The 24,153-nt window shown below is 35.9% G+C and overlaps 1 protein-coding gene across 1 annotated transcript; it reads right to left on the bottom strand.

Annotated features, from left to right (window-relative positions):
* Positions 1-17,761: 17,761 nt before the first annotated feature.
* On the bottom strand, positions 17,762-22,517 carry LOC107863703 (ATP synthase gamma chain, chloroplastic). The gene is made up of 2 exons (XM_016709780.2): positions 21,315-22,517; positions 17,762-18,477 (listed from the first exon to the last, which is right to left on the bottom strand). Exon 1 carries the CDS (start codon positions 22,406-22,408, stop codon positions 21,329-21,331), a length of 1,080 nt encoding a protein of 359 aa, XP_016565266.1. The 5' UTR covers positions 22,409-22,517; the 3' UTR covers positions 17,762-18,477; positions 21,315-21,328.
* Positions 22,518-24,153: the final 1,636 nt, after the last annotated feature.

Here is a 24,153-nt window from a genome sequence, read left to right as displayed (position 1 = left end):
GTTAATCTGTCTACAATAACCTATATCAAATCATACTAACGATGCAAAATGGGTAATCCTGTCACAAAATCCATATTCACCTCTTCCTACTTCTAAGTGGGGATACCAAACTCTTGCAATATACCACCAGATCTTTGGTTCTCTACCTTAACCTGTTGACAAGTCACACACTTAGCTACGAACTCTGCTATATATTTCTTCATACCATTCCACCAATAGATTTTTCGCAAGTCGCGGTACATCTTGGTAGCACCTGGATGAATAGAATAACGCACATTATGTGCTTCTGCCATAATCCGCTGCCTCAAATCATCAACACATGGAACACACAATCTACTTTGGTACCTCAACATGCCATATCCCCCTTGGGAGAAAACCTCTATCTTTTGGTCTTTAACTGACTCCTTTAGTTTGACCAAACTAGAATCCATGTCTTGCTTCTCCTTCACTTTCGAAAATAGGGAGGATTCAGAACTACTCTGAACCCAAACATTTCCTTCAGCTGAATCCACTAACCTAACACCCAATCTAGCCAAATGATGTACTTCTCAAGCTAACTCTTTCTTATCATTCTTCACATGAGAAACATTGCCCAGAGATAATCTACTAAAGGCGTCTGCTACTATATTGGCCTTGCCCAGATTATACAACACACTCATGTTATAATCTTTCAATAATTCTAACCACCTTTTCTGTCAGAGATTCAAATCCCTCTAAGTAAACACATATTGCAATCTTTTATGGTCCGTGAACACATCAATATGTACACCATACAGATAATGTCTCCAAATTTTCAAAGCAAATACTATAGCAGCTAATGCAAGATCATTGGGTAATTATTTTTGTAAGGCTTCAACTTTCTAGAGGCATAGGCTATGACCTTACCTCTCTGCATTAATACACAACCCAAACCAACTCTAGAGGCATCACAATAAACAATAAAATGATCCGTACCATTGGATAATGCTAAGACTGTGGCTGAAGTGAGTCGTGTCTTCAACTCTTGAAAACTCTTTTCGCAGGAATCTGACCACTGGAACTTAACTTTCTTTTGGGTCATTCTAGACATAGGAGATGTAAAATATTTGAAACCTTCAACACAACAACGGTAATAACCAGCTAGACTCAAGAAACTTCTAATATCAGACGGAGAGATAGTTAAGACCAATTTCTTACAGCTTCTGTCTTTTGGGGATCCACTATAATACCATCGGCGAAAACAATATGACCGAGAAAGGCTATTGATCTTAGCCAAAATTCGCACTTGCTGAATTTAGCAAATAATTTATGATTTCTAAGATTTTGCAAGACAATTCTAAGATGATCTACATAATAATCGTCACTATGGGAGTACATAAGGATATCATCTATGAATACTATGGCAAACATGTCTAGATACTATTTGAACACTCGAATCATGAGGTCCATGAAAGCTGCTGAGGCATTGGTTAGCCCGAAAGACATGACTAAAAACTAAAAATGACCATAACAGGTTCTGAAAGCTGTCTTGGGAAGATCACACTCCCTTACTTTAAGCTGATATAGTCGGGTCTAAGGTTTATCTTTGAGAAATAACTGGCACGTTGGAGTTGATCGAATAAGTCATCAATTCTCAAATGGGGATATTTTTTCTTGACTGTGACCTTATTTAGCTGACGATAGTCAATGCACATTCGCAAAGAACCATATTTCTTTTGCACGAATAGGACGGGAGCACCCCATGGAGAAATAATAGGCCTTATAAAACCTTTATCAAAAATATCTTTGAGCTATTTCTTTAACTTTTTAAGTTTGGCTGGAGCCATGCGATAAGGAGGAATAGATATGGGCTGCATATTGGGAAGAAGGTTAATCCTGAATTCTATCTCTCTATGGGGGGCACCCCTGGGAGATATTCTGGAAAGACATCAGGAAACTCATTAACTACAATGACTGACTGAATTGTTGGAGCCTCAGATGTAGTGTCTTTAACTCAAACAACATGATAGATACACCCTTTGAAAATCAACTTTCTGTTTTTAAGATAAGATATGAAATGACTCTTGGGAGACACTGAATTACTTGACCACTCAAAGATTGGCTCATCTGGAAATTGAAACTCCACCATTCGGGTGCGACAATCTATGGTTGCATAACAAAAATGGAGCCAATCCATACGAAGAATAAGATCAAAGTCAACCATATCTAACTCTATTAAGTTTGCTAACATGATTTTATGGAGGAAAGTGATAAAACACTTTTTATAAATCTGTTTAGTAACAACTGACTCACCTACTGGAGTAGAAACCAAGAAAGGCTCAGGGATCTTTTCATAACTTATCTCAAAATTTACTAAAACTAATGGGGACACATAAGAGAAACATGACCTAGGGTCTAACAACACATAAACATCAAGATGAAAGACACGAATCATACCAGTAATAACATCTGATGAATCCTCCTGCTCCTGAAGGGATGGTAAGGCATAAAACTAATTTTGGCGCTGACCACCACCAGTACTGGATGAATACCCTGAGGAGGGGCTGGGCAACCTAGAGGAGCTGGTGCACTAGCAGTCTGAGCCTGGGGATGAAAATCTCTGTTTCCTTGTCTAGCATGCGGGAACTCTTTGATTTCATGACCCACCTGGCCACAACCATAATAACCTTTCTGTCCCCACAAATATTCACCCGTATGATTCTTACCATACTTAGCACATAGGGGATAATTGGGCTTACCACTCACGTTATTATGAGATCTAAACATAGAAGACTTACCCCACTGTTCCTGCCTATTTCTGGGTACAGGAGCACTGGATGAAGAAGGTGCGGGCATAGATAACAGATTCTAAAACTGTGAATGATTTCCTCATCCAGACCTATTCTGACCATAATCAAACTGCCCTATCCTAGCTCTCTTATTTACTCTCTCTCTCTTTCCTTCAACTTCTCTGCCTCAATCTATTGAGCATGCATCATCAATCTAGCAAAATCTATGTCTCTAATGAGCATAGAGGTCCTACACTCCTTAACCACCAACCCAGACACACCAGTCATAAACTTACTCATGCTTGACCTAGGATCAACCATCTGATCAAGGGCATACTTAGACAACTAATTGAACTTGAGGCAATAGTCCTTCACTGTCATTGAGCCCTACCTCAGGTTCATAAACTCTTTTATCTTAGATTCCCTTATCTCACATGGGAAGAACTTGTCTAAGAGCTCATCCTGAAACATCTGCCAAGTCATGGGAGCTGCATTCTCCCCTCTACTTTTCTTCCACATCACTACCCAATCATATGCAACATCCTTAAGCCTATAAGATACCAATTCTACACTCTCCTCTTCAGAAACATGCATAATTTAGGTAATCTTTTTCACCTCATCTAGATAAAACTGTGGGTCCTCACCTACCTTCTGCCTAAATAATTCCATCGGATTCATTCTCATAAAATCTTAAATTCTTGCTCCAGCTAAGTCCCATCTCGCTAAAGTAGGGCTACAGCCTGACGGTTGCCCTAATCATTAGCTGTCACTGCTTGGGCTAGTGCCTGAAAGGTAGCCCAAAACTCTGCATGTGACATATTCTCATTCAAAGGATCTACGGGCTGAGGTGGCTGGTTATCATTTCTGCATGCGTTAGCTCGATGAGAAGGTATTTTCTATCAGATGAAACCATGAGTTAAAAGCAAATAGATACGCTAAATGTATGATAGATCACGAAAGAAGAGATTATTTCCTAAAATGCTCCATAGCCTCTTGCTCATAGATGCGGCACTCTTCACACCAATGATCAAGACTCTACATAACACGACTTATCTAACTCCATAGGACTCTCTAAAGCTTAGAATCTGATACCAAGTTTGTAAGACCCCAAAATCTAATTCCCGAGATGCCACACGGTGCTCTGAACTACAAGTAGTCCTGAGCTAACCCTGGCTCCCTTTTCTAAATCTGAATCTCAAAATAGGAAAACTATAAATGAAAAATCATAATAAATACAGAAACTGTCTGAATTCAAAAATACTGAAAAATCTGAATACTGTAACTGAAATCTAAAGCTGAATTTAGTAGTCTGACAAACCTCTACTGACAAAATCTAGAGAGTCACTGGGATAGGCCTCAGCTGATTCAAACTGTCTGAAATGAATAATAAAGCATCTACTAATAACTGAAAATATGAATAGCTAAGTCCTCAATCTATGAGGACTCACCAACTATAGGGATGTAGGTGAGATGCTAAAATCACTCACACTACTGAGATTGAGCACCTGAACGTACATTATGAGACAATGTAGCACATAGACGTATATGTGGATCAGTACTTTGAGGATGTACTGAGTATATAAGGGTGAATGCAATAAGTAAAGAATATCATCACAATTTATAAAATCATGCATGCTAAAGGTAAATGACTCACATAGGCTTGAGTAGTCTGAAAACTGAAGATCATAAATCACGAACAATAAAGCATATATTATAAATCTTATGAGCCATCACCCTTAGTTCTGAAATCTGTATTCTGTTCTTATTCTCAAATTATATAGGCTAAGTGAAATCAATAAGTCTTTATAGAAATACTTTATCTTAAAAGGTTTAGAAATCAGAAATCTTATTCTGAATGAAAAATTCTTTATCTGAAGGCTTTAAGGAAATACTTTATCTTTTATCTGAAGGGAGGTTCTTCTAACTGACATAAATCATTTGAGCATTCATGTAGTCCAACGTTCTTGTCCCCCCTAAGGAGGAATCCTCACGTTGGGGAAATGAGTCACACTCTTGCCAGAGAGTATAACCTATCTAAGTGATCACATATCTATCATCCATATATAAATGGGAACAATCTAAATCCTACACTGGTTGTAGTTCTGGGGTATGAAACTGTAGTAACTTACCCATTTTGGAGATAAGTAATACTCCCATTAAATTTGTATGCTTATTTTGATAAAAATCCACTTTTAAAATAGTCTAATGGTTTATGATGAGAACCAACTGTATATATGCAAAGCTAAATCTGAAATCTAAATTCTATAAAGTGGATTTCATATCTATTCTGAGACCAAAAGGTCAAATCTTTATCGATAATCTAAAAAGAATCTAGTCATAAAGTGTTCATAGCACAATCAATCTTGAAATAACAATACTCATTAGGGCTTGATGACCCAAGCATCAAACTCATATTAAAACATCTTAAAATTTATGCTTGATGATGTAAACATTTATAATTCACCATAATGTCTGGAAATTTCTGCAATATACATGAAAATATGAACAAAATCATGTAATTCAACTTCTAAATCAATGAAAATTTTATAATCTTATGAATATCAATATTGGGTATAAACCCTAACTTTAATTTCATGAGAAATCACATAAAATCAAATAACTTTTGTAATTAAAAAGAAGTTTTCGGTACAAGGATGAAAGGAGTATCCTTGTTCATAACCCCACATACCTTAATTGATGATCTTTGATGAAAAGCTTGAATCTTGGTTTCCTATTATGCTTTTAAAGATGAATTCTTGGAGTTCTTGTATTATGAATCCTTAATCTTGAATTAACTTGGAGAATTAATGTAGGAATTTGGGTTTCTTGGAGAAGGAGCTTTGATGATCTAGGGTTTTCTTTTGAGAGGAAAGTGATGAATTTGGGCATAAAGTGCCTTGAGTATGATAAATTCTTTGTTTAAGACGGATTGGGGCTAGGTAAGTTACCAAAATACCCCTTTTAAATAATTAAACAGATTGAAAAGCACATATTTTTCCGAACTGGGTGATCACCGCGACGCGCCACTATCGCGGTGGATCACTGAAAATTAACAACTGGGAACTGGATAGAAGCCACGATGCACCACCATTGTGGTGCCTCTTTAAAATGCCATTTTGGCATTTGGCCCGACGCGGCAACACTGCGGAGGGACATTGGAATGGGACAATTGGGAAAATGGGTTTCTCCGTGATGTGGGGCTATCGCAGAGCCTCACTGGAATTTGACGAATGCTATTTAAACTATCTCCGCGATGCACTATTATTCGAAATGATGGTGCTTTACAATTGGAACTTAAAATAGCCATAACTTCTCACTCGGTTATTGAATTTGGGAAAAATCTTATACCATTGGAAATCTAATTCAATTTTTTACACAATGGGAGGTCTAAATCTGGAAAATTTTATTTTATAAGAAAAAATATATTATGTATCTTGGAAGCTATTCTTTAACATTCTAGGGACAAATTCTAGCTAGGAAAAGTATGGGGTGTTACAACTTTGCACATTACAAACAAGTTATTCCACATATAATTACACATTTAGACCATTTAGAACTAATTAAACACATTAGAATTCAACTAGGCACACACCTAGCTCAAGCTAGTAAAACTAGTTTTTTTGGTTGAACTTTAAATGACTCAATTAAGTACAAACTTGTTTGAAAAACACTTTGAGCCTTGTAATCACACACTTGGACACTTAAATGCTTATTTATATCAATATCCACACATTAAGACTCGAATTGCTCTCAAAAGAAGGTGGAATAATCTAGAATAATGATACTAAAGTGTATAAAATTACCTCAGATCAACCACAATCACGATTCTTGAGAGATCAGTCAGACATGCTCTCGGTTATCGCAATCGTGATCATAAGAATCACAATCGTGGTTTCATAATCTCACTTCTGTGACCACAATTGCAGTACCTGAGGCAATGTTCAAAATTTTTCAAGCATCTACTAAGGTCCAATTTTCTATAAATTTGTGTTCAAAACCAAGAGGAAATACTAGGAACATGGAACATGGAACATGGAACACTCAACCTAAATATTCAATCATGTCTTTTAATTGTTGGAAATCAATCAAAAAGTCCATTTGGGCATTTCACTGAACATTTGCTGTGCACAAGCGATATATATCAATTTTAAATGATTTTGGGTACTCAAGACTTTCCCAACTTGCTGCACGCTAATAAAAACAGCCAACACATCCCACAAAATCAATAAAGATCACAATTAATCATACAAACTTTCATTCTAAACCGTTTTCCTAAACATGCGTTTAGGGCTCAACAATATGCATACAAGAGGAGAATTTAGATAACATACCAAATTAGGAAGTGCGGGGAGGATGCAATGCACTATTAGATGCATTCAACAAAGGCAAAAATAGGAGTAATTTAAAAGTAATTGAAGAGGGAGGGTGGTTGGAGTTTTGGGCAATTTTTCATTGTTTAAAACTGCCTTGATCGAGATCACGAGCAAGGGATTGAAATTGCGAACCCCGTGCTATCGTGATTACGATAACTGAGAGTAGTTTCTGCTCTCTTATTTTTAATTTCTCATCCCACAACTCAATTTCACCATATTTCACCTTACTTCAAATCATTCAAATGCACTTTTTGGGCACCTAATTTGCATGGATCAATCTTAACTCTAAAAATTAATGATTAGAGGATACGGGCTAATTTTATGGAATAATGGGTTGCCTTACATCCAATGCCTAATTTAGCATCGTGGCATGATGTTCTACAATCTTCAAGTTGGATTCTTGAGTGATACAACACCCATCTCTATGTCCACTACATCAATAACAGACACCACTTGTAGCTCTATTGGTTGTTTCTCGGTCTTACAAACCCTAAAAGATACTTTATCAATTTGCACCCTGAATTTCATCTCCCTTTGATCCATATCAACAATTGCTCTTTCAATTGCGAAAAAGGGTCTCCTAAGCATAATAGGTATCTCTTGGTCGATTTCACAATCAAGGACAACAGTCCATCGAAAAAATAAAGCTATCAACCTTCATCAAAACATCATACAAGACTCTAACTGATCTCTTAATAAAGAGATCCGTCATCAAGAGCCTCATTATTATGGGAGTAGTGGTTCACAAACCAAGTCTTTGATATACTACAAATGGCATTAAATTTATTCTTGTACCAAGGTCACACAATGCTTTATCAAATTTATGTGTCCCAATGGTGCAAGGAATTGTGATTCTCCCCAAGTCTTCTTTATTTTCTGACATAGCACTAGTCATGATAGCGCAACAACCATGGGTAACGTCAATAGTCTCACCATCAACAAGGTGTTTCTTAGACATCAATGCCTTTAGTAGCTTATCATATCCTAGAATTTCTTGGATGACTTCTAGAAATGGGATATTAATTGAAAGATTGTTAAGCTTGGCAAGGAACTTCTTGAGTTTGGCATTCTCCTCCTTTTTCTTAAGTCTTTTGGGAATGGAGTAGGGATTTTCATTAGAGGCAAGGGGTAACATTGCATTTTATTTCTCTTTTATTAATCAAACCCAACTACTTTAGGAGTTTCCTCCTTATCAATCATCTCTTCAATTATCATTGGTTATTCATTATCCTCTTCTTGAAACTTTGCAGTCTCATTATTTGACTCACTCATATGCTTATTCTTTGTGTTCATTTGATTATTAAGAGACTTTTATTTGACCTCAAGCCCACTTGCATCAAGTTCTTTATCGCTTCGGGTGATAATTACTAAGACATAAGCATCGTTTTTACTATTTGTCACCGGATCACTTGAGAGGCCAAATTTAGTCCTAGAATTAAGTGTGGTTGAGATTTGACCAATTTAGGTCTCCAATTATTTGATTGAGGCCGAGTGCGATATAACCATTTGGTTGATTTGAGAAAATTCCCCTTTTAGCTCTTAGACCATTTTGTTCGTCCCTTCCACTCTCATCAAGATTTTAGCAAGTACATCCTCGATTTTAAACTTTTCAGGATACACGGTATTTGACTCCTTGCTCTTCACTGGGTCATAGGGGGCACATATTTATCATACTCTCTTTCCTTATACCTCCAATCATAATCTCTATCTCTATCACACTATTCTCTTTCTCGATCACGCGGATAATTCCAACATTGGTTCCTATCTTACCTTTGATAGGTCGGGTGGGACCCCCTGAATAGTTTGCCAAATACCTTATTTTTTCATCAAGGGACTTTGCTTCATCTTCATCATACCCTTTAGAGACCGCTACATTGACCTCTTTTGCGGGTGCACCCATCACATGCTTGGTAAGGAGGTCCAATTGGGTCATTATCTTAGCCATATTTTCTTTCCTTTCTTCATTTTTCTTTCTTTGCTCTTTGTTCACAATCGAGGTGGCGGGGGGACCCTCTAGATACTTTGGTATCCCTTGTGTTCCACCCTTATTTTGATTTGTAATTTTCTCAAGCAATGTCGAAGCCACTTTATATGACACCCTCACAAGTGAACCACCAACCACATTATCCACTACGGTCTTATTTAGTTGTTCAAACCTCCTATAGAATATTTAGAGAAGCATCTTCTCCGGCACTTCGTGGTTAAGGCTTTGCAAAAGCTTTTCATTAAATCTCTCCCATACTTTATATAAAGGCTTCCCATTAAGTTGACACAAATTTGTAATTTTGTCTTGCAATTGCAACATCTTTGAAGGAGGGAAATATCGATCCAAAAAGGCCTCCATAAGTTCGACCCAAGATGTGATGGACCCGAGTAGAGATCTCAACCAAAACACCACTTTGCCCATTAAAGAGAACAAGAAAAGCCTCAACTGAATGGACTCTTGTGTGATATGAGCAATGTCAAATGAGGCAGACACTTCAATAAAAAAATTCAAATGTAGATTTGGATCTTGATATGTTTGGCCCACAAATAGACCCTTTATTTTTAACATATATAGCATCATACTTGTCACATGAAATACTCTATTTCCTTCATTAAGGGGAATGTGAATCACACTAGCATGCTCCACGTCATGAAGATGATCCTCATCATTGATATGCCCATCAAATAAGCCCTCATTGATCCTGTTGTGACTCATGGTGTCTTGAATACTACGGAAATCACCTAACAAAAGAAAAACAACAAACAATGTTAATAAAAAACACTACGGGTAAACCCAAAGTTACTAACAACATCACACAAGAAAAAAATTAAGTTTCACTCGCCGACAATGACGCCATTTTTGATAATGCTCAACTTACACCATTATTTTGGTGCAAGACGGTCGTTGTCAATATAATAACCCAACTTAGGTTGGGTTCGAATCCACGAGAAGTGTAATTTAGCTTACGAGAACTATGTACATTGAAAGTCACTAAGTGTTGACCCGTAATGTACACTTAGAGCAAAACATAAACTAAGTTTGTGGGGTATGATCTAAAACATAGATTAAACAAACTCTACTTATGACACTAAATGAGAGCAACAATTTTTTGAATAAAATCCAATGAGAGATAAGTCTTGGGATTATACTATCCTAGCGGTCAATCATGCATGGGTGTTTGAGGGTTAGTTCACTTCTTAGTCAAAGATTTTGGTAGGCTAGATTTTAACACTTAGTGTTAATCTTTCAAAAAAATACTAAGTTTCACTCATGGATACTTTCGAATACCTTATGAGCATGCCAAACTTACCAATTCAAGACCTCAACTTAGCATCTCTATTTGTATGATGATACCCATCAATCTAGCTATACCACATACTATCCTTATTTCTGAGATAATGCTAAGGAAAATAACTAGTATCAAATAGTTATTCACAATTACTCATCACTCACATCCCTTTTTCAAGGGTGATGTGAGATCTAAGTGAATTGGGGCTTTCACCCATAACTCTTAATTCAACTATAGAGTAATAGAAAAACCCAATATCAATAACCAATAATATAGACTAACAATCAAAACCCATACACATTAACACCCTATTTAAGCATAATTCCAAGATAAATATTTAGCTACTCGTGAGATTGGAGAAAAGAGATATACCCAAGTTAACCTTCAATGCTTCCATTGAAAATTAAAGAAAGAGTAATCCACACTTCAATATAAAATTACAACCAAAAAATCTCTTGGAAAATGTAGCAACAATTGTCCTTTTCCCAAATTAGAATGTCTACTCAACACTCAAAATTCAAAATTAGTTTCAAGATGCCCTAATTGTACAAAGATTTGAGCTTTAAGTTTTGGGATTTAGCTATGTGGATTGACCATTCTGCCTTTGGAGGATTTCTGCCCTATCATGATCGCCCTTGGCTGATCGCTATTGCAACTCCTGCGATCGTGGTGATTCCCTCATGATTGTTGGGATTTTTCCTGGCTTTGACTAGGTGTAATCAGGACCCTCAGGCTTTGATCACGGTACCTAAGGGTCGATCCCTGCTTCTGATTTCTAGCTTATGCAATCACTTTGCTCTTTTGCTTTCCTTTTTAGCTTACTTCCCTCCTTTTCTTCTAATTACCTTTAAACAAGCAAACCATGGGAATTAGTGCATTCAATTAGAGAATTATCCTCACTTACATAATTTAAATCATACTAATGTGCAAGAATTTTGACAACAATGAGTGGTAAATTTGCCACTCATTATAGATATTCATCCTCACAAAAAGATGTCATAGAAGTTTGGTGGAGAAAATATTAGAGGAAGGCATTATGCAGCCTAGTTCAAGTCATTGTGCAAGACCTATGGTTTTGGTCAATAAAAAAGATGGATCTTGAAGGCTTTGTGTAGATTATAGAGCCCTAATAACCTAACTATCAAAGATAAATTACACATACCTATTATATAGGAGTTATTAGAAGAGTTAGGTGGATTTAGAATCTACACTAAGTTGGATCTGAGGTCTGGTTATCACTAAATCACAGTTGATAATCAAATATTTCCAAAACTTCTTTCAGGACCCATTCAGGTTATTATAAGTAATTGGTGATGCCATTTGGCCTCATTAATTCTCCCTCATGTTTTCAAAGTTTGATGAATATTATATTCAAAGATCACTTGAGGAAGTTTATTTTAGTTTTCTTTGATGACATTCTGGTGTTTAGTTAGAGTTTAGAGGATCATCTAATGCATCTCAGGCTCACATTTGAGATATTTAAGAAGAAGAAGTTGTTTATTACTAAGTCTAAGTGCTTTTTTTTCACTAATATAAATGAATATTTGGGGCACATCATCTATGCAAGCGAAGTGCCAACTGACCCCAAAAAAATAGTTGTTGCGCAAGACTAGCCGGTTCCCTTTACCATCAAGAAGCTTAGAGGGTTTGTAGATATAGCTAAATAATACTGGAGGTTCATTTAGCAGTATGGTATCATTAGTAAGCCCTTAAATGATTTGTTGAAAAAAGACATCCTTCACTGGAATGATAAGGTCATTACTTCCTTAGATCAGCTTAAAAGGGATCTCACAATAGTTCTAGTGTTAGCTCGTTCTACCTGACAGCTCTTTACATTTCATTGTTGAGACTGATTCTTGTGACCAAGGGTTGGGGAGGTGCTCATGTAAAAAGGCCATCCCCTAGCCTATATCAGTAAAAGATTATCCATCAAGGATTAAGCCTTCTCAGTTTATGACAAGGAGTTGTTGGCTCTAGTAATGGCAATCAACAAATGGTCACAAAGTTTGAGAAGCAGACATTTCTTGGTTAGGACTGACCAAAAGGCACTCAAATTTCTCTTGGTACAAAAGTTGCATACTAGTAATCAACTCAAGTGGATAACTAGGATCATGCAATATGATTTTGGTATAGAGTACAAGAAAGAAAGGGAAAGCACTATTGCTGACTCCCTATCAAGGTTATATGTCAAGGAATTAGCTGCAATTTTGGTCAGTAATATTGGTGCTTCATTATTTCAAAATATTGTGGAAAGCTTAGATAATGATCAAGAAATTCAAGTGCTTTTAAAAGAAACCCAAGATCAAACAGGGGAGTGTGAAGGGTACTCATTCATCAATTGACAACTCAGGAAGGACGGAAAGCTAGTTGTGGGGAATAACTCTGAATTAAAACAAGAAATACTCCAAATTTCGCATGACCAACCTATAGGTGGACATTTTGGTATCAACAGAACCTATAAGAGAATTGCATCACCTTTTTTCTAGAAAAGGGTTAAGGAGGATGTGACTCAACATGTTAGATAGTGCAGTGTTTGCCAGAAAAGCAAGTATGATCCTTACCCTTCCCTGGTCTATTGCAACCTTTAGGGATTCTTAACATTGCATGGTCTAGTATAAGCATGGACTTTGTGGAAGGCTTCCAAATATAAAGGTAAATCAGTTATATGGGTAGTGATGGATACGTTCACTAAGTAAACTCATATTATATGGGTTCCTCATCCATATGAAATGATAGACATTGCTCAATTAGTTTTAGACCATATTTATAAGTTACATGGGATGTCGAAGACAATTGTGAGTGCCAGAGATGCAGTATTTCTAAGAAAAGTTTGGCAACAACTGTTCTTAGCTCATGGTGTGACCCTGAGTACTTTATCTGCATACCATCCTCAATCAAATGGGCAGACGAAAGTACTCAATAGGTGTCTAGAGAATTTTTTGAGATGCTACTGTTTAGATGCTCCTGCAGATTCGTATAACTACCTACCCTTAGCTGAATGGTGATACAATACCACACGTCACTCAACTATTAAAACCACCCCCTATAAAGCTCTATATGGATATCCATCCCCTATCCATCTACCATATGTGATGTTATGATACAAGTCAAATTACTTAAAAGATCCTCATTTAAGGTAATGGCATTGTTTTAGAGATGAGGAGAAGTTTTTTGATCCACCATGAGGAGATGGAAGATTGGCAATGGAGAAGGGCCATTTGGCGATAGTGATAAGCCAAATTGGCAATGCAAGACACCAATCAATGATGGAGAAACCTCAGCCGAATTGGACAATGGGCTTTGAGCATTTAGTGTTACTTTTGAGCCCATTTTGCAATAAATAGCTCATGACTATAAATAGATAGGATTTCTCTTTTCTTAGGACGAATAATTTTTTATGAAGAATACAATTGAAAATGCTTATGATAGCTTGTTGAGAGCTTTTTTTTGTTGCTTAGAAATATTGGTTATGAGGAATTAATATCCATCTCGATCTTCGTAGAAGTTAGTTGCTTGTATTAGAATTACGTTTGAGGATCACTAGTTTAATATATTTTTGATTTGCTTACGTTCCTCTTCTTATATCTATCTATTTATCCTTTACATTATTATCTTTGTCATTTTCATACTTCGTATATTGGTTCGTATCATGTTGTAAATGAACAAGTAGATAGGAAATTGGCAATGCGGGAGATCAAATTGTAGTTGATCAATTTCCATCTGCATAGGATACAACAAAGAATAGTATCCTATGCTAATAAACATAGATCAGACAAAAAATTTCAAGTAGGAGATTGGGTCTTCCTAAAAATCCAACCTTACAGGCAACATTCTTTGTCAAACTCTCATTTCTCAAAGCTAGCTGCTAAGTATTATGGACCTTACCAAATTCTAGAAAAGATTGTCCTTGTAGTTTATAAATAAGACCTTCCCTCTCATGTTACCATCCATCTCACATTTCATGTTTCCCTCCCCAAACCTTGCTATACAATCTCTAATACCATTGACCACCCTCCTATCATAGAATTGTCCAATCATTAATGCCCTAGCCCCAAAGTTGTAATCAAGAAAAGAATGATCACGAGGTGAAATGAAGCCATTCCTCAGCTCTTAATTCAATGGAACCAGATGCTTCCAGACCAGATCACATGGGAGGACCATCATACCCTCAAATCCAGATTTCAAGACTTCTTCCTTGAGAACAAAGAAGTTCTTTAGGGTAGGGAATGTTGTGTATGCTGTGGAGATAATACTATGAGTTGAAGTTGTAGTACTTGACCGTTAAATCAGAGGGGTGATCGAGTTATTGCTAGGTATCACTTTAGTCCCTTATGTTTTGATTGCTATTATTTTGTTTATTACAATTAGGTCTCTGAGATTGATTAGAAGAATAGATTCGGTCCTCTGACAAGTTAGTTAGTGGAAGGGAGGTCGTTTGTCGTTGTCTGACGAGTGGAGCAATAGTTCATGAGTCATTATATGCCTTGCAATTCCTTTGTTATCAACCGACAAAATATCACCTTAAATTAGCATAGATCTTAGTAGTAGTTTTAGCTTGTTCTTCAATTGTTGTTAAGGTATTGTGAATCCAACATTATATAAGGGGGAATATTTTACCATAAAGGCCAACTATATCGACCTTATTTGAAACTACATTCATTTTGCGAATGATCGATTATTACCATTCGAGCTACTCAAGGGAACAATTGGTGGTAAGAATCGGCCTCCACGATCCTTTTTCAAAACTATGTTTTGTATTTAATTACTTAGAGAAAATAGCCAAATGCCCCCCTAATTTATACCCAAATTTTCAACTACACACTCTAACTTTATGGAGACTTATTACCCTCCTTAAATAATTTAAAATGGAGCAAATTCCACCTTAAAAAGGCATAGCTAGCCATGTGTCTTGTGGTGAAACACACACACTTGACATGTGTATTTCACCAATTATTATTATTTTTTAACAAAATTTTCTCTTTCTTCTTCTTCCTAAGCCATTTGTTATCCTAAATCACTGTAAAACACCATTGTAACCTCTATTTTTTTTATGCGTTTAACAAACATCATCCAAATGAAAATTGTTATGTGTTTAAATAGTGACAATTCAAAATTAAGTGAATATCCAAATATGTATTGTAGCTCCGATGGATCTCAAGATATGAGAGCAAGTTCATGCTGCCCTTTCATCCTAAATTTGGCTCTTATCAAGACAAATTAACATTCATCTACTAGTAGTCTTTAGTTAGAACGGAAAAAGAAAAATGGATATCGAAAAAGCTCCAAATTCAATCATGACAAATTTCAGATCGAAAAAAGAAAAAAAATGGAGGAAAATGAACAAAATAGCAGTCTTTCTAAATCTCCTATAAAACAATTAATTAACTCACCCTTGTGAGTAATTAGAACAATGAACTTCAGCTAGCAACCAAAAAACAAGATCAACTTTAGCTTTTCTTGTTATTTTCAATGTTATTTTGGGTCAAAATTCTTTAAAAGGAAAACTCATATTGGGGTAATTAGATTGAGGGATTATTAAGAAATTACTAGAATTAAATGGAACTTGCAAGTGAAAGATTAGATTTGAGGCAAATTCATAGAAGAATAAAAATGGGTTCTTGAAAATCTGAATATTGATGAAGAGAGAAAGAAAATCAAAATAAAAAATTGTCAAGAGCTTACTCGAAAAACATGCTATTGTGAAAGAGAGTGAAAGAAAAAAGAAATGAAATTGATAGGACTTATTGAAGATGAGGAAGATGAGAGATTAATCTTGGACACCATTAATGAATTTTTAAAGCTTTTTTATTTTGTAAAAGAGAAGAAGAAGAGTAAGAGGAATGAAATTGAATAAGGAAAAATAATAATTACAATTATATATATTTATGTAAAGAAATATTAAAAATAAAATTTAATATGTAATTTTTTTTGCTCACTCTCTCAAAGTGAGTGGAATGCACTCACTTTGCCACCTCAGCATTTGGGGAGCAAATAATTTTATTTTTAAAATGTTCAGAAGTGTGATGGGATTCCCGTCATGTTCGAGTGTGTAGTTGAAATTTCGAGTAAAGGTTAGAGTTTTTTAAACAATTTTCTCAATTACTTGGGATAGGGCATCCGATGTTGAAGGAAGTAAACGGGGATAATTATTCAGTTCTTCGCAAGAGAACACTTCATGGTAAGGGTTAGCCGCCACAACCCATGGGTTTGAACCTTGTTCTACACAGGACAACCGGGATAGTGCATCCAATTCCTTTAGGAAGTAACCAGGGATAAAGGGGGTCCTTTATTTTGTTTCGGTGCTTCAAGGAAGACGTCTCGTCTCCATTTTTACGCACTAGGTTCCATGAGTTGAGTCAAGAGACTGCTTAATATGACGTTAGCATTTAATAATTCGAGGTTAGGGACTGCTTTTGTTTTGCAATAGCTTTTAATGATTCGAGTCCAAGGACTGCTTTCATCAGAAGTATTGTCGAGAGATATTGGAGCTGAGACAAGCCTACTGGCTACTATACAATCGCAGTTGGGAATTAAATTGGATAATGTATGCGTATAGTCATTAGTTTTTTAAGTATGCTCAGCAATATGTCTCATGAGATAAGAATATTTTTTCGCCTAATTAAATGACAGCAGGAGCGTAATTAAGGAAAACTATTAACTAAAGATACCTTATAACCCATTCTTGTTAGATGTTGAACGAAAGTTTTGAAAAATGTTTTTCTTACTTTTTAAAAGCAAGTCATTTTCCTTAAATTTGAGCAAAAACAAGTTCATTTGGAAAATATTTCTACACATTTAAGTCAACTAAACCTGAGAAAATTGAAAAAAAAAATTCAGAAAATGTTTTCCTTCATCCCAAACACACTCTTAGTATGCACTATTTAAAGAGAATCTTTTTCCCCCTTTTTGGTGAAAGAATCAAGTTGATGACTATAAATGTAAGAAACTAAATTTTGGAGAGAAATGCTACTGCTCCAAAATATACAAGTGCCAAGCACTGACGATTTCTCTGTTATTCAGGATTCGGAGTCTCCATTCTCATACTAGCGGACAGTGGATATGGAAACCCAAATTGCCTGCCAAAATTACACATTTCTTGTGCCTTTGTTGTCATAATTGTCTCCGGACATCGGCTCACTTTGTATCACCTAACCATTGCCTCATCTCCAATGTGTACTTTTTGTGACCTAATCAGACAGAAACAATCAACCACATTTTTCTACAATGCCCTAGAGTTACCCATCTATGGACTATTCCTAGAGTACCAGTCATCACAAAGGTGGTCCTTTGGCTTCACATTAAGCCTCGGAGCAAATCCAACAATACATACATTCATCTGAACCTAGTATTTTTTATGCAGAGTATGTGTAAAAATTCACTAAAATTACAACAAATAGTAGATACCCATAACTTTTAAAATGTAATGATCAGTCAATACTAAAAATATTAAAGGTTAATCCCATCGAGTTTAAATCCTGGATCCGGATCCGCCTCTGATTAAACCTATGCTATAGGGGGAGGTGGCGATTAAACCTATACTATGGCTTAAACATTTAGTAACTACAAAATCATCCAGCTTAAATGGATGGAATTCCTCTTTACAAACTTCTTCCGTTTGCTTTGTGGCATATCTGGAAAGATCGTACCAAATGCATTTTTGACAATGCACCACACCAAATGTGTCCTACTCGAACATCCATAAGCACTCTACTGAGTGTTTGTATCTTGCTGGCTGCTGCCTTCCCAAACAAGTTGTGCATCCTGTTTACCTAAAAATGGCAGCCTAGCTGACCCTAATACCTATATGTTAGAACACTGATGGCTGCTTCACCATGATAAACAAGGAATAGGAGGTGTTTTAAGAAATTTTATGGGTGATTGGGTTGTGGTTTTTATTGCACCCGCTAACATTTCTAATGTCATAAATGCAGAGTTGCTTTGTGACGGCAATTGAGAATAGCTCAGCAGTATGATTTACAGACTCTACAAACTAATTCTAACTGCTACAGACTTACTCTACATGTCGCTTTTGGATGATTGCAGATCTCCTCCACTAGCTGAATCACCTGAAGTCTTGCATATCTACAGGGAGCAAATCAGGTTAGCAAATAATTTAACTCTAGGCAAGCATTTGAAAGACAGAAGACTTGTTGAACACTTTAGGGATGCAAAATGTGTGATGCTGGATTTACTGCATGAAGACCATGGGAACTAGTTCGGTACGTAAGGTTTCTGGTCCCTTGGAGCATCATACTACTAATCTATCCAACACAGCAGAAGCATCTTGTGCACATTACATTTTTTGTAATATGTTAGCTAGTTCTTCTAATTACTCTTCTTGCGCGCACCTCGACTAATTCCATAGGATACTTGCCACCCGATACCAAGTAACTCTATCCATCAAGATAGATGGGAAGAAATCACCTAGTATTTTCCCAAAGCATAATTAATAAGGTTAATTAGTAAAATAAAACCCCTAATACTACTGTCCACCAACGCTTGGTATTGATAAAAGCTTAGAACAGGAAAAATGAAATAGGACATCCAAATGCTGAAAGATAATAGATTTACAGATCCAATAGGACCTCCAAAATGCTGAGAGATAACAGATTTATAGATCCAATAGGACATCCAAATATTGATACCGGAAAGTGTTTAGGCAAAAAGAGACTGGTATTCAATATAACGAATGAGGCAAAAGATTGACATTGTTTCGGGTTATTTAAGCCTTAAGGTGGTTGATCTTAAAGTTTGATCCGTTTACCCCAATGGGCAGAATTTCAAATTCAACAAGTTGGCTTTTGACCTTAAAGATTTGCCCATGAGTTAAGCAGGGTCAAAAATTTACGACCCGCTCATTTTCAAATTCGTTAGGTGCAATTTCCTGATTTTTCATCATCAATAAAAGTGGATAATTAACCTAAAGTGCTCTAGACTGGTAACATCATAAGCTGAATCTTGTTAATCCTAATTACAAAGGAACTTTTCTTCTCAATATTATCATCTGTCAGTAAACATGAAAGCTTAAGAAGTTTAGCCTATCACATAAATTTAATATACATACTAGGATATTAAGATCTTCCGCATAAGGTATGTTTTTCTAAAATGCTTCTACGTGAGATTATCATGTTTAATATCTTAGTGGCAGCCTAACACACAAAAGCTCCCTCTATGCGCGGGGTCCAGGACGGGCCGGACCAATTAAATGCTTTCACTTCATGATAATGTCTTCCCCTTGTGCGGAAGACATTATGAAAAAGCGGAAGTGTTTAATTGGTTTCTAACTCCTTGTCCTAGCCTTATGTTACCATAACCGTCAATGATGAAATTGTGCAGAGGATATGTATCAACCTTAATGGATGAAATGATGACCAATTTACACGGAACAAGATTTAATCTGGTACGTCCATCAAATAACTGGTGCACGGACGAAATTTGTTCTTTGTTAAAAACGAAATTTGTTCTTTGTTAAATATTGGTTATGGGCTTAAAATAATTGGGCCACACATAAAATAATAAAAACCTAACACTGTATACAGCTACTGAACTATGCTACTCCTAGAGATTCCAATACTTCTCTCTGGCCATCATCTACACAATTATAAAGCTCACAAAATCAGCCCTATCTAAATTGTAAAAATAGTTTGTTGCTCGAGAAGGAAACAAGAAATTACCTCAATGCCTTGACCAAGTTAGCATCAACACCATAAGCAGTGACCTCAAAACTGATGATTCAAGTCAAGACCACAGAGGAGGAGCAAGTAATGGAAGTTCTGAAGTATACATGCCAATATGATATTTCTTCATGACAATATCCCTTTCATTAACAACTATGTAAGTATTACTAGTAAGCACCCTCAATTTGTAGAAGATCACAGAATGCATAGAAAGAGATGAATAAATAAAGTTGCCATTCCAGCATCTGATCTCCATTAAGACAGACTAGAAAAGAATTTAATCAGAAGGAGACTCAGGTTCAATATAACGCATAGGTCTGTTACATCATGGAAAATAGGATTATCAACTTAAAGCGCTCGAGACCTAAAGCAATGAGATATTGTTCCACTCATAACAACATAAGCTGAATTTTCTTAATCCTGAATGTCCGAATCCACCAGATCATGTGCTAAATTCTGGCAGAAACAAACTCTTCCTCAAGAAATCTAGATTACCAAGTACTTGCATAAAGAAATTTCAGCAGCTATACCTACAGACAGTAAAGCATACTGGTCTTGTGAACTCCTACACTAACTTCTTCGACTTCATGTCTACATTTACAACGGTCACATAAAAATCCCCAAGTAAATCGCAGAAAAATTGGTAAAAGGGTTAAAGTGAGAGGGAGAACATTCGTTGCTCGTGAAGGATCTTCTTCCTGTCAATTGAGAAACAAGTCATTCAGGGTAATTGAAGGGTAATTGAAGGGAGACAAGATGTTCATCATGCATCACAGAAGAAATTCATCTCATTTTGGAGGCTTTCTCTGATTACAAGCCTTCAACAAACTCTTCCTCAAGAAATCTTGATTACCAAGTACTTGCATAAAGAAATTTCAGCAACTATACCTACAGACAGTAAAGTATACTGGTCTTGTGAACTCCTACACTATCTTCTTCGACTTCATGTCTACACTTACAACCCTCACATAAAAATCCCCAAGTAAATCGCAGAAAACTTGGGAAAAGGGATAAAGTGAGAGGGAGAACATTCGTTGCTCGTGAAGGATCTTCTTCCAGTCAATTGAGAAACAAGTCATTCAGGGTAATTGAAGGGAGACAAGATGTTCATCATGCATCAAAGAAGAAATTCATCTCATTTTGGAGGCTTTCTCTAATTACAAGCCTTCAACAATTTGCAAAAGGAGTGAATGGAACCCATTGAAGGATAATCAAATTACAAAACAACAAGAATCCAGATACCAGAATCAGCGCAGCTATGTAAGTGCATCTGCTCCAGCAACAATCTCCAATATCTCACCCGTGATCTTCGCCTGTCTCTCTCTATTATAAGCAATAGAAAGATTCCTCTTCAACTCAACAGCATTATCCGTGGCACTACTCATTGCATTCATCCTAGCTGCAAGCTCACTTGCAAATGACTCTTGAAGTGCCCTCAAAATCTGGCTATTCAAATATAGAGGCATCAATGCATCAAGAATCTGAGCAGGATCTTGCTCAAACTCTAAATTAGGCACAAAAGCCCCCTTTTTCACCCTCAAATGATTCCTCACCACAGCCAATTTTCCTCCCTTAGTAGTCAACCTAAAAAACTCATCTCCATCTACATCAACGCTCCTCCCATTCACATCGAATACCTTCCCTTTCGACGTCAATGGAAGCAACGTATGAATCACCGGATCAGATTTAACCAACGAAACAAATTTAGTATACACAACCTCTACTTTATCAACTTCTTCACTCACAAACAACGAAAAAACATCATCAGCTATAACCTGAGCCTCTTTCGTCGTCGGAAAACTCTCTCCTTCAACAAATCTCTCAACAAACTCACCTCTCCTTCGTCGAAAATACGCATTACCCTTTTTACCAACACTAATCAAAGTGTACTCAATTCCAAGATTCGTCAATTCCTCAATACGACTCTCAGCTTTTTTCAATATTCCGTTATTAAAACCCCTACAAAGACCTCTTTCACCAATTATAACAATAAGTGCAACTTTCTTTACAGGTCTTATATCTGTTAAAGGAATCTGTACATCTTCTAACTGAGCCTGGTGGCTAATGTTGTACAACATATCAACAAGTGTTTCAGCAAATGGTCTACAACTAATGACTGCTTCTTGGGCTCTTCGAATCTTGGCAGCTGCGACTAGTTTCATTGCCTCTGTAAATTTTTGGGTGCTCTTAACTGTTTCGATTCTTTGTCGTAGTTCACGAATACCGCAGTGGATTGAGGGCAGGGGCAGTTTCGGTAATTTGAAAGTGCAATTTCCAATAGGATCGGAGATGGGAAATTGGACGAGATGAGAAGTGAAAGAGAGTGAAGAAGCCATTGATTGATTTGTTATTCAACGTGAAAGGGCTTTTAATGGGTTTTGTGGGTTTTGTGCCTCATTTGGCAATTGATGTTCAATCAGCACGAGGCGGGCAAATCTGACGAAAAGATCCAAATTGAGATAAATCTCAAGATCAAAATTGGGATGAAATTTAAATTTTAGCCTCAAATATTTTATTTTTTAAATAATTTTTACTTATTAATTAATTTTTTTTAGATGAAATTATTCATGATCAAGGGATTAAATTAAATAAATGATCCCTATAATAAATGATAAATTTATATTTATATTTTTTAATTTTTTTTTTTAATTTTACTTTCATTTTTGCTTTTTATTTTTTATTTTCTTATACCCTTACTTTTTTTTTTCCTCTCAACTTTTGTTTTCTTTTTTATTTTACTTTTTTTTTTCTTTTTTTTAATTTTTGTCAATCCTTAACTTTTTTTTTTTACGCATCTCAACATCTACTTTTATCAAAAAAAAAAAATTCTATTTTTCTTTGATTTTTGTTTCTTCTTTATTTTTTTCTTTTTAATTTTTTTGCGACCTTTATTTTTATTTAGTCTTTTTTTATTTTTATCAACCATTATTTTTTTTCTTATTCTCTCTCAACTTCTACATTTTCTTTAATTTTAATTTTTTTAATATTTTTTTTTTCTTTTTCGTAATTTTTATTTTTTTGTTCTTTTCTTCGATTTCTTCTATTCAAGTTACATCTCATGAGCAAGAGTTGACACTATCACATTATAAAGTCAAGACTTATGACTTTCTAACAACAAGCTACATTTCATGGACAAGAGTTGACACTACCACATTGTAGAGACAAGACTTATGACTTTCAAACAACAAGTTATGTTTCATGAGTAAGAGTTGACACTATCACATTGTATTTTAATTTATGAGATATTTTATAACTCTTACCTTTGAGGCAAGACTTACCTCAAGGACTTTCAAACAACAAATTATGCCCCACGAGCAAGAGTTGACTCTACTATGTTATGTTTTCATTTATGAGATGTTCTACATTATTGTCTTAGAGGCAAGACTTAGCTTAGGAACTTTCAAACAACAAATTATGCCCTACGGGCAAAAGTTGACTCTACCACATTATGTTTTCATTTATGAGATGTTCTACAACTATTTCCTTAGAGGCAAGACTTAGCTCAAGGACTTTCAAACTACAAATTATGTCCCACGAAAAAGAGTTGACTCTACCACATTATGTTTTCATTTATGAGATGTTCTACAACTATTGCCTTAGAGACAAGACTTAGCTCAAAGACTTTCAAACAATAAATTATGCCCCACGGGCAAGTGTTGACTCTACCACGTTATGTTTTCATTTATGAGATGTTTTACAACTAATGCCTTAGAGGCAAGACTTAACTCAATGACTTTCAAACTATAAATTATGCCCCACGGATAAGAGTTGACTCTACCACATTACGTTTTCATTTATAAGATGTTCTACAACTATTGCCTTAGAGGCAAGATTTAGCTCAAGGACTTTCAAACTATAGATTACTCCCCATGGAAAAGAGTTGACTCTACCACGTTATTGTTTTATTTATGAGATGTTCTACAACTATTGTCTTAGAGGTAAGACTTAGCTCAAGGACTTTCAAACAACAATTATGCCCCACGGGTAAGAGTTGACTCTACCACGTTATGTTTTCATTTATGATATGTTTTACAATTATTGCCTTAGAGGCAAGACTTAGTTCAAGGACTTTCAAACTGCA

Source organism: Capsicum annuum, chromosome 3 (assembly GCF_002878395.1).
Source record: "Capsicum annuum cultivar UCD-10X-F1 chromosome 3, UCD10Xv1.1, whole genome shotgun sequence".
NCBI classification, from domain to species: Eukaryota; Viridiplantae; Streptophyta; class Magnoliopsida; order Solanales; family Solanaceae; genus Capsicum; species Capsicum annuum.
The sequence above is the reverse complement of the archived record's forward strand: the minus strand, read 5'-3'. Positions and strand labels throughout refer to the sequence as shown.

What these genes read in the sequence shown, in the direction of transcription:
- LOC107863703 (XM_016709780.2), bottom strand. Translation starts at nt 22,408, where the DNA reads ATGGCTTCTTCACTCTCTTTCACTTCTCATCTCGTCCAATTTCCCATC.